At 46.5% G+C, this 11257-nt stretch overlaps 1 protein-coding gene across 1 annotated transcript in view; it reads right to left on the minus strand.

Moving 5' to 3' along the window:
• Positions 1–9254: 9254 nt before the first annotated feature.
• Positions 9255–11257, minus strand: part of RPL37A (ribosomal protein L37a) — a 4390-nt gene continuing 2387 nt past the window's right edge. The window contains exons 3-4 of the mRNA XM_009274964.2: positions 10633–10715; positions 9255–9412 (exon numbers count right to left, since the gene is read on the minus strand). Of these exons, the coding sequence (XP_009273239.1) occupies positions 9349–9412; positions 10633–10715 (147 nt within the window). The 3' untranslated portion in view covers positions 9255–9348. The remainder of the gene's footprint in view (positions 9413–10632; positions 10716–11257) is intronic.

The raw sequence follows: 11257 nt of genomic DNA on the forward strand, positions 1-11257 counted from the left end.
GACGTCGCACTCAGAGTTATGTAAAATATTTTCCCTGCTTTGGTAGTTGGCAAACTTTGTTTTATAAGACAAATGGAATTTATTAATGCAAAATATTTATCAAGTCTTTGTTTTTTTTTTTTTCCAAGGGAGTAGAGAGGTTGACCAGGAGTCTTTAATCTTTGTTGGCTTCTGAATGTTAAAAATGCAGCTGATTTAGAGCAAGACCACAAGCCAGTCTCTCTCTCATTTCCATGCAACCCCTTTTTCTACAAGCGATGGCAAGTTCTCCCTTTGACAAAGGGAGGGTACCATCACAAAGGGTACCATCTTCCTGCAGTGATGGCAGGGAATGCTCCTGAAATGTATTCTCAAAGGCTTAGGTGATCTCCATCCTATAGATGAACAACAGAGGTAAAAGGCAGCAGGCAGGGTCCTCTGTGCTCAGCTCTCCAGAGATGGGCAAAACAAGAAGATATTCCATGCCTCAAGGACCTCACATCCTCCAGGAAGGTGCATGTAAGGTGAGAACACACCAAAAAAGGAAATAGTGGGAAAGGGGAGGACAGTACATTGGCCAAATGAAGTAGCCTGATCCCTACGTACAACCACTCTGATCAGTGACCTCCACCCTTTGGAAATATAAGAGGTAATGCAACTGGCAGCTCTACTGCCCTGTCTAATGCCTTGGATTCTCCAAGTGAGCAATGTGAAATGACTTATCACTGCTTAAGGTCTACACTGTAAAAACCATCATTGTCTTAAGCTGCTAAGCACTGATTCGTTAAGAATAATCCAAACCAAAGCTCTTGGCAACACCCAGACTGCTGATGGGCTCAGATCACAAACCAGCTTCTTTAGGCTTCCATACCTGTCTGATTGTTTATTATCTTCTATCTTTTCCTTTGACTATTTTCTTCTTTGTTTTGATAGGTACCAGTATAGTCTTCATCTGAGGTTCATACGGACTATCATGGCATACACAACATTTTTGTCAGAGGTGGACCTACTTTGGAATGAACACCTCTGCTTGCTACAGGAGGTAGCATTTATTTCTTTCTTATTCTTCATGCACAAAGAAGAATACCTCTTCGGCTGACTAAGGTTAAAAATTAGTTGTTTAATGCCTGGATTATTTATTTGTTCCCCTTCTTCCCTTGCATGACTTGGGTCTACTCTGCATTTAAGGGTTTTGTTTTTTTAAATGTTCCCTTTACAGATTTGCCTTTTAATCTCAAATCCAATCCATTACAGTAAAAACAGTTTTACATCCAACAGCTTGAATGCAAACAGACGTGACTGATAGAGACCAAGATCCTATCTTCAAGCAATCAATCTGGCCTCACAGCCAGGATATTGGAGACGATCTTGTTCTGCATCATAACTTCTCCCTTCAAAGGTGAGGCCCAGTAGTAGGTGGTGACTTGGGAGAACTTTATTCAGTGAAAAAGGCAAGTGCCCTCTTGGTCCACCACTTAGCATATCCCATGAACTAATATTTATTTGGAGGAATCGGGTCCTCTCTCCACACTTTCAAAGAACTGGAGCCGTTCCAGAACTGCCTGAAGGGGAGAGCAAAGCAGTGACTTGCAGGACATTCGTCTCAGGGTGGGAAAGGGCTGCAGAATAAAATGTTCCTCTTACAAGATGAGATTTAATCAAAGAAATGGAGAGGGCTCACAGAGCAAATTCCTGAAACCAAACTCATGAGTTATAAATAAATATTCCCTGGTGTGGACAGAGGTCTCTTTGGAAAAGCCCACTGAATCAAGGCTGAAAATATTCTTTTGGTGAACAAAAGACAAAAAAGAAGTCATCTTTAACAGGAGAGCTGCAAGATCCACGAGGAGCAGTTCTCCACTCTCCAGGTTAATGGGCCCATTTCACGGGAGTGGGCCAAAGTCACAACACTTTGAGCAGAGAGAGTGTGAACAAGAAGCACCTTAGTGGAAAAGTAAGGAGTCATCACATGGCCTGGACTACCCTTCCAGTTGTCTCAAGTATGGCCTCTTCTGTGCCAAGGTCTGCCCTTGGCTTTCCAGCCCTCTGCTCATCCCAGGCTGTAATGTGATGAACACAGGCTCTCTGGCCTCACAACTCAATTTCCTCTGCAGCAGCTTCCCCGCATCCCCCGTTGAGCTCTTTCCATGAAGAGGAGGTAGGACTCTGGGCACAGGGCGGGGAATCTAACATCCCAACCTGAACACAAACACTTGCTCCCAAGGTGTGTCCATCAGATGACCGAAGTCCAGGAGACTATGTCGGAGGCAGAGCAAAGCCCAGGGAATCTTTTACAGAATTCACATTTTAAAAGCAAAGCCCAAAGCCTCACCTGGTGTAACCTCGCAATATTGTGCTTGTAACTGCACAAAAATAAGAAACCCAGGCCAGCTCTCCCTCTGCTGCCGCAGGGGCAAGGGGCTGCTGTGACCGTGCATACCACAGCAGAGCTGGTGAGGGCAGCTCCAACCCATTTTGCCTCCTGAGAAATCAGGTGGAGGCATGCTGCCAGCAAAGCCCCAGACGTGCAGCCCCGCAGGGCTGACCATGCTCTTCCCCTGGCTGCGCACCGGAAAGCTCCGGACACTTTCCCACAGCGACACTGCTCACACTCTGGGTCAGGAGGTGAGTAAGAGAGGACAAGAGAAGAAACAAGAGGTGGGCAAAGGTCAAGGGAAAGCCGGCCCTTTGGCTCTCCAAATGCTTATGCAAGATTGTCTCCGGTGAAGCTCAAGGGAGGTTTGTAGCCTGACATATCAATGGATGCCAGAGTCCTAGGAGAAGGTTTCTTTTAGGGAGACACTGGTTTCTCCCACCTTTCTTTGCTTTGGCAGTTTAAGATGCCTGAGTGGCACTGCCCTTTGCCTGGGGCAGAGGCCGAGAGGCAGCCTGGGCCTGAAGCTCTGACCTGCAGGTCTGCGGGTCCCTGCCTGGCTGTAGGCACCAGCTCCAGGGCTGCTTCTACACCAGTATAAGCACTGCGGGGGAACAAAAGGGGAGCACGACAGCCTCATTCACTTGCTAATAGGCTACTGAAAGAAAGACATCAAATCTGTGATTGCCATGCAAGGATACAGTCCAACTTGCTAAAAACAGGAAAAAGCAAGACAGGGCAAAAGAGGAGAGGAAATGGATTAGGTTTTCCAGAAGCACCCCAAAACCCAAACTTCCAACTCAACAGGAGCCCCAGGAGGGCAGTGACACCAAACTGCTGAACACCAAAAAACCTCTTTATTTAGCTCTGCTTAGAAAAATCCTTTCTTGCAGAGCTGCCATAGTTCATATGCTCAGAGCAACACTGTAAAGAAAGGAGAAGGGTTGGGGTTTTTTTGGGAAGGTGGGTGAAAAAAAAAAAAAGAGCACAAACCCTGCGCTGGGAAAGCCACACCGATGAGCTTGTTAACATTTGAAGAGACTGCTTGGCATGATTCCTTACAAAGATTCCTGCCAAGAATTTGCAAGAGGAAAGTATATTTAGCAATCCAAGGCATGCCAAAGCCTTGTCAAGAGAAAAAAACACTTTGAATATGTGGAATAGCAATTAGACATTTTCTAAGCAGCCATTTTCAAAATGCATCCAGGCATCTAATAAGGGCACCTGAGGCATATCCACAACTCCGCCACACTCCATGCCTCAAAAGACATCCGCTAAGGATCGAATACTCAGAGAAAGGATATGTTACCAATGGCAACTGCCCACTTCCAGAGCACTGGGGCCGGTTTCAAGCAGGTGATTCTCTGTCACCCTGAGCCACTGGAAATACACAGTCTCATGCCACTGCGTATCATTTTGTAGCATCCTTTGAGGAATCATTTCTCCAAGAAAAGCTGTGAGCCATGCTGCATTGCTGGGAAGCAGAGGGGTGCTGCCTGCCCTCTTCTTTCATGGGAGCTGGACCACAAGCTCTGCGATGCTCTGTTTCCTCAAAGGGAGCTGGTGAATATCAGGTGAGATGAGCAGCAGCTCAAAGCTGGGACAATATGTAAAATCAGATAGTTACTTGCAGCCCATTAAAGTGGCGCTCACATCATACCCAATTCTGGCTGATTGTCTCATTGGCCAGCGCTCTGAGCTGCAAAGCCAGCAATAAACTTCATCACTAAAGCTCTTTTCTTTCTAGGGAGAGACCTAGAAAAATTTCCCAGGACATGGTATATCTGCCCCAGGAAGGTAACTCACCTGCGTCGGTCACTCTTGTTTCTGGAGCGCTGTTGGGAATCTCCCTGGGATGCAGCATGGAGGAAGAGGTATGAAGAAGCTCAGGAAGGCAATGAGCGGCCCTTGATCTTGCACAAGGATGAAGGCAGCTGATCATACAGTAAGGCCGAGACATTTGCTGTTCATGTAAGTTAGAAATTACACTAGGATATACTCCTTAAAACATGGTGCCCATCACTTATGCCTGTCAGGCTCTATTACAGTCAAATCCCCAAGTAAGACACAAAGCCAAAAGGGAGTAGAATCACTAAGGTTGGAAAAGACCTCTAAGATCATCGAGTCCAACCGTCAACCCAACACCACCATGCCCACTAAACCATGTCCTTAAGCGCCGCATCTACACGTCTTTTAAATACTTGCAGGGATGGTGACTCAACCACTTCCCTGGGCAGCCTGTTCCAATGTTTCACCACTCTTTCAGTAAAGACATTTTTCCTCACGTACAATCTAAACCTCCCCTGGCGCAACTTGAGGCCATTTCCTCTCGTCCTATCTGAGTACCTGCACATGGGCTGAGTTCACACCGCCTTTAAGTCAGGACACACAGAAGGGACAACCAACGCCTGTGGCTGAGGTTTCTCATCCCCGTGAGCCCTAGACCCCAACAGTCTTTAATGTGTGGCACAACAAATGGTGCCCCCAAGGCTCAGTATCATGATCCCCTACAGACCAAACAGGCTGTCAGTGAGCAGGAGGGAGCAGGAAGCGCAAATGGGGTAAAGCCAAAGCAACTATTTTCTTTTAGAAGCGGATAAATGCTTAGCAGAGAAATCAGAATGAGGACAGTTGCCCTGAGTTCTTTCAATCTTTGGTTTCCAAATTCTTTTGGGCTCTTGAAATGCCTCTTTGATTACAGCCACCATCCCCTTAGGTTATATCCTTGATCCAGCATAAAAATCCCATGGGACTGATAGATTGCTCTGAGAAAGAGGTCCCCTTCCCACCTGCTCTTCAGAAGCAACCCAGATCAACCACCTGCTCAGCCACATCTACAAAACAGTCATTCAGATTCAAAGTCTCCGTTTCCATCAAACCCTCCTCTAGTTCCCATAGCTGTAGCAATCCAGATGGGTCAGACACTGCTGTAAGCTCACACTCTCCAAGACAGGTGCCAGCACTTTGCTCTCTGCTTCTACAGCACCTAAGACACCTCCATCCAAGTTCCTGACTAAGGCTCGACAAGTACACTGAAAGCAGTAAGTAAAATTACTAAGAATTCCTGTTTTCACCCTAGATTCCCAGAAGAAACAACAAATTTTGAGGATCACCTAGCCAAATCACATAGTTGTTGATATAACAAATTCTCCTAGGATATATACAGGGTTTGGACAGAGCAACAACACAAATTCAGCTCTGTTAGAAGTGACATGTGACCGCAAAACCCCCGTCTCCAACCTCCCCACTCCTATTCCTACGTCCTTACCGCTTTTGGCACAGACGCCTGTTTCAGTCTAAAATCACTGTCACGGTCTATTTTAGGGGGAAAGCATGAAACACTGAGCTAAGAAGCTATAGTAGGCGTACAGGTGAGCAGAGCCGTCCTCCTGGATGGGAAGGGAAGCTGAGAAGATGCAGCCAAGCAGCAGCCTTGCAACGCTGAGCAGCAGAGCGGCAGTGTCGCCCGCTGGCCGCTCGCAGCATTGCCAGCTGACAGTGCCCTGACCACAGCATCCTTCCTCCCTGCTCCCACTTTGGGGAAACGTGCCGAATCGGCAGCTCTGAAGGTTCACCGGCACAAAACGCCTCTGCTCAGGAGCAGGCCAGGGTACCACGGCGCTCCTGGGAGAAAACAAGAAGCCGGGAGCTCTGCGGGCGCAGCCCATGCAGGGATGCAGGTAGGACCACACAGTCCAGATCAAAAAAATCATCCCACATCCTTATCTTCTTTTCCTATTTCCACCCTGCCCAGCTTCCACTCTCTGCAAATATTAATCCCAAAGCGAATTAATAACTTCCTCAGCAGGAACAGAAGTCCTTAGATAAGACACCTGTGCAATCACCCTGGGTTATCAACACATCTCAGCACCCAGAATTGGGAGGGGAGAGGGACATGGAGATGTGACCCAAGCACACTGAGTCAAGAATGAAAGGCAATATGCAGAACACCACTATCCTGCTTGTCAAAGCAGCGAGAGCCGGTAACACACGCCTCCACACAGCAGCTGTCACAGCCAGCTACAGGCCTTCGAGGCAGCAGGGAAATCTGAATTTGCCAGGAGCACGCTCACCAGCTTGCAACTTACATCTGGTTTTAGCAGCTCAAGAACTCCAGAAGAGAGAAGGACATGTTTAACCAGGGGACACCTGCAGCTCTTACAAGGACTGAGCAGTACTTTTCTCTGGCAGATCACTGAGGCATAGCAGTGACTTTCCTGTGGCAGATGAGCCACATCCATGGCCCCTGTATCACTGCAGATCCCTGTGGAGTTTTGCTCCAGCAGGAACACCTCACGCAGGTGGCGCTGGAGTTTTGGACCTCTTCTGCAGCTTCACTGAAAACAGCATTTCCCCCTCCCACCCTCAAGCCCACCACCCAGGAAGCTGGGCTGCTGTTTCCAAGCTGTCAGGCCTCCCTTGCCTCAACTGGCTGCATGGTGCCTCCTTGTAGAAATGTGGACCTCCAGAGGGCAACCCAAGCCCCTCAAAGCCCCTTCTAGAGGCAGAGCTGTACAGCCACATCACCAGAGGAACCTCCCCCCAAGCACATCAAGTGTTTTAGCAACAAAGGCTTTCGCACGATGAAGTAGCAAAGTAATCAGTACTCACGTGGTTTCATTACAATTTCCCAACAAAAGGGCCCACAGAAAGACACCTTTAGCATGATGGAAGTTGTCTTTATTTTGATGCAGTTTAAGAAGTGTTGTCATTGCTCAGAAACCTTCTCAAAAGCGCTCTCCCAAGGTGTTGCACAGATGCGTGGCCAATACCTCCTGAGCTCACTCATCTCCACGTGAGCTGGCAACTGGAGCGGCTCCCCCTTCCACTTCACCCCTTTTCCTGGAGGTCCAAGCAGGACACAGAGCTGTTTCTGGACATCCAGTCTATACCAGCTTCCCAACCCTTCCTTCTGCTGAGGTCTCCCTAAAGGATGGCTCAGTTACCTGCAAAGCAGCTCCTGGAGCACAGCACTTCACAAACCTACGTAGGAAGGTAAGCCAAAGTCAGGGGCAGTGCCCCTTAATAAATTCCCTGAAGCAGGTCAGCAGCTGTTGTTCAGGCAATAGAGATATCCTCACAGTAGCATAAGCCACCCTCACACACCATTCACCCTATCTTCAGTGGGAGCAGCAGCCAGCAGGAGAAAAGCTGGCTCCTTGAGCTGTTCCAGCTATCCACACACCAGCATCCTAAGGGAGCAGAAACATCTTAACTGAAAAGAAAGTTCAAGGCAGCTTGGAGATGGCATCCCAAGAAAGCTGGTTAGCACAAACCAGGACCAGCAACAGCAGAGCCCAGGACTAAGCTGAGAGGTCTGACAAGTACCTAGAGAAAGCTGCTGTGGGTATGTCATGCAAGAAAAGCAGCAGCAAAAATGAGACAGAATTGAGCTAAGAGTTTCTTGAACCTACAGGTTTCCTTCGTAACCCTGCTGTAACAGGTGGCCATGACGGTCTTCATCTACATAGACAAAAATGAGCCATTGCTTCTAAGGAGTCACCCACTTGCCACCTCCACTTCAAGCCTGTCACCCAACTCTGTAACCCTGCACTACAGGCAGAACAAGGTGTGTCAACAAAGAAATGTGCAGTGATCTGTCTCCCAGAAAGCAGGTTGTCCGAGTCCCAGGGAATGACCCTCATCACTGTTGGGAGGTGACATGAAGGATATGCAGGGTGGTATGAATGACACTGGATACCTGAATACATGAATCTACTTTAGTAAGGGAAGTTTAGAGCACTGAATTAGGAAAAAAAAAGTTTAGGAAACAAGTTCAGAGACACTGCAGTTAAACTTCTGAGCCACAGACTTTTTGCAGCTTGGGAAAAGGTTCCGACTTAGGTCCGGTTCTGAATCTACCTTTCAAAGATGTCAGGCTCATTAGTGACATTATTGCCATAGCTTATCACCACCCAAAGCCATTTAAAGCTGAAGTTGGAGCAAGAGCAAGCAACCACTATGCTACCTGCTTACTATTTTTCCTCCAGCAGCTATCAAGGTTATCACCAAGACTTGTCTTTTCTGACCTGTACTGCTGAGGATAGGAAAGGTGCTGCAGTCACCAAAAAGCCCAGACAAAAACAAACCTCAAACCAAATCGAAATTCACCTGACAAACAGACCATAAAAAAAATGTTCTAGCATCTCAAGCTTGGTAGTCTAAATAGAGATGATTCGGAGGCAATTATTAACTCAAACAGCATCTTTTCCTCCAAGACTGAATGTCCCAGGAGTTGGCTCAACATGAAAATTTATTGTTGCAACCCGGCATGGATTAGGGAACTTGAACATACAGACATGGGAGCCTGCCATCAGACCTAGGAAGAGCAAGCCATAAAGCACGTTCAGGTAGACTAACCTTAAGATCTGCACACAACACACTACGGGCTGTAGTAAGCAATCGTCTGTAGCTGGCGCTAGAAAATAAAGCGGCACCAGCCAGCAGCAGAGGATGATAGCTGCTCTTTTACCATCCCAATCTCTGCCCCCAAGCCAGTCATGATGCTCTTTTTTTCTCTCCATCTTGCAAGCACACGCCCTACTCCCCTGAGCCATCCTCAAAGGCAAATGGTAAGAGGCAGGGTGATGTTTTGCATGTTCTCTTCTCCCCCCTTACATCTGTCCATTCCTCCACTCAGAGCTCTACGCTATTCCTCAAGGCACAGACATAAAGGATGTATCAAGATGTGCCAGGCTTCTTTAAGCTATTTAAGCTTTCCTCAGATTCACCTCAGCGCATTCAAGCAACAAAGTATGCAATTAACTGGAAAGGAAAAGTGGTTTTTAATGGCTTCACCAGTAACAAGAGCCACTCGACTACTGGACAGAACTACTAATGCCTCCATAGTTATAAATACAGTAAAGCAAGACAGACAGGACTTTTTGTGGAAAGGCGAACATGATTCCACTTCATTATCACCTTTTTATTGTTAAAAGGACAGATCTTGGCAGTGGGAAAAAAGGATGTTGCGCAAGGAGAACAGGATGTAGCGTCTACTGGTCCTTCAATTCCTTCAGTCTTCTGATCGCAGATTTGACTGTCACTGCAGAGGTGGTACTGGAAGAAGAAGCAGAGTCATCTACACGTGGCAGTAGAACAACCCGCGCCAACGTTATTTTTTGGAGAAAGCACTGATCATTTCAAATAGTTATCACCCGATTGCATTGTCAACAAGGGGTTAATTCTACTTTGATTTTCATGACAACAAAGTGTAGGCCTTTGTCTACAGAAGCACACGCAACCGCACACACTACATCTCAACCCAAATTATCCAGTCATGCATCAACTACACGCACAAGCGCGTGGGCTCAAATTCCTAGCGACTGTTATGCGTGGGACAGCAGTGTCTTCTACCAGAATTGGGGGGGGAAGGAGAGTAAAGAAAGGAGTAAGCAAGGGCACCATCACAATAAGGATTATAATGATTCAACGCTTTTAGAACAAAAACAAAACATGGAAATCATCTTCCTTGGAGTAAACCTGGTTTTGCCTATTGTACCTGTCTCTCTGAACTGAAAAGGCTAGGGTAATAATCACAAAAAAATGCTGCTTAGGCTTTGAAAGAAGAGGTAAGAGTTCCCTTACACCATTAAAGTTTTATACAGTCAAAAGAATCACGGAAAAATAATACGCAGCTCAGAGGTGTAATTTATTAGAAGCTGTTGAAGCTCCTTTTAGAATAGGTCGGAGGGACATTTGTCAGGTGTCATCCATACAGTTGATTCCACCCTGAGACGGATGGATGAACCAGCCATCCTCTCCGCTCCTTTTCTTCCAACGTCACCAAAAAACTGGCCCAAGCGTAGTATCTTGTACAAGCAACAACTGTAGTTCACATCTCCAGTACGAAATGCTACTACAGCCAAGGCACAAAAGAGACTACTTAAATAAAAATATGTGTTTCAGCATTTCTTTATTTGAAGTTTGGGAAAAGATGCAGAGTTTGCATTTTTGAAGAATAAAACAACTGCTTCAATAAAGCCCAGAGAGAGAAATTTTGGAGGAACCCACCAAAACCAGCAGCAGTAATATGATGGATAAAATGCAATATTCTCAGAAGTTGCACAACAGATACTGGAAAGAATAGCAATCAAATCCAATTTGATCCATTCCAATCAAATTTTAACAACGCAGGCAAAAAAAACGCCCACGTGTCACTAACTCGAGACAGATCTACTTAATGGTTAGTAGATTTAAAAAAAAATTAAAATAAAAAGCTGTATTATGCCTCAGCTATGTGAGAATAAATGCTGATAGGAGCTTCTTCATTTCCTTACTTGTAAGTCCAGGCACCACCAGCAACTGTCTTCATGCAGGATCCACAGTGCCAGATACCCACAGCCTTCCTCTTCATTTTGGTCTGTAATAGAAGAAAATGGGAAAAAAAAATGCACTCCCCATCAGCTGAAAAAGCCAAACAACAAACTTCAGGCGAGGACTTCAGCATCACACCACAGCGTTACCTATAAGCCTAGTTAAGACACACAAGGATCAGGCAATGTTTTTATTCAGATTCTTCAGAATGGGGAATGTCCTTCTGAAACACTTCTTCATTCAGATATAAAGTGGGTCATTTCTAAGCGCACCATCAAAAATTCAGCTCTTTTTGAAGGAGAAAAACAGTAAGGAGCTACATTGGTCATAGTAACTGATATTCTCACCTGGTTTGATGACCAATGTAACACCGCTATCATTAGTGCTCCCTGGACATCCTGGACATCCATGGCATCCTGGCCTGTATCAGCAATAGTGTGGCCAGCAGGAGTAGGGAAGTGATCGTGCCCCTGTACTCGGCACTGGTGAGGCCGCACCTCGAATACTGTGTTCAGTTTTGGGCCCCTCACTACAAGAAGGACGTTGAGGTGCTGGAGCGTGTCCAGAGAAGGGCAACGAGGCTGGTGA

The sequence above is a fragment of the Aptenodytes forsteri genome, unplaced genomic scaffold, assembly GCF_000699145.1.
Source record: "Aptenodytes forsteri isolate BGI_AS27 unplaced genomic scaffold, ASM69914v1 Scaffold255, whole genome shotgun sequence".
Taxonomy (NCBI): Eukaryota; Metazoa; Chordata; class Aves; order Sphenisciformes; family Spheniscidae; genus Aptenodytes; species Aptenodytes forsteri.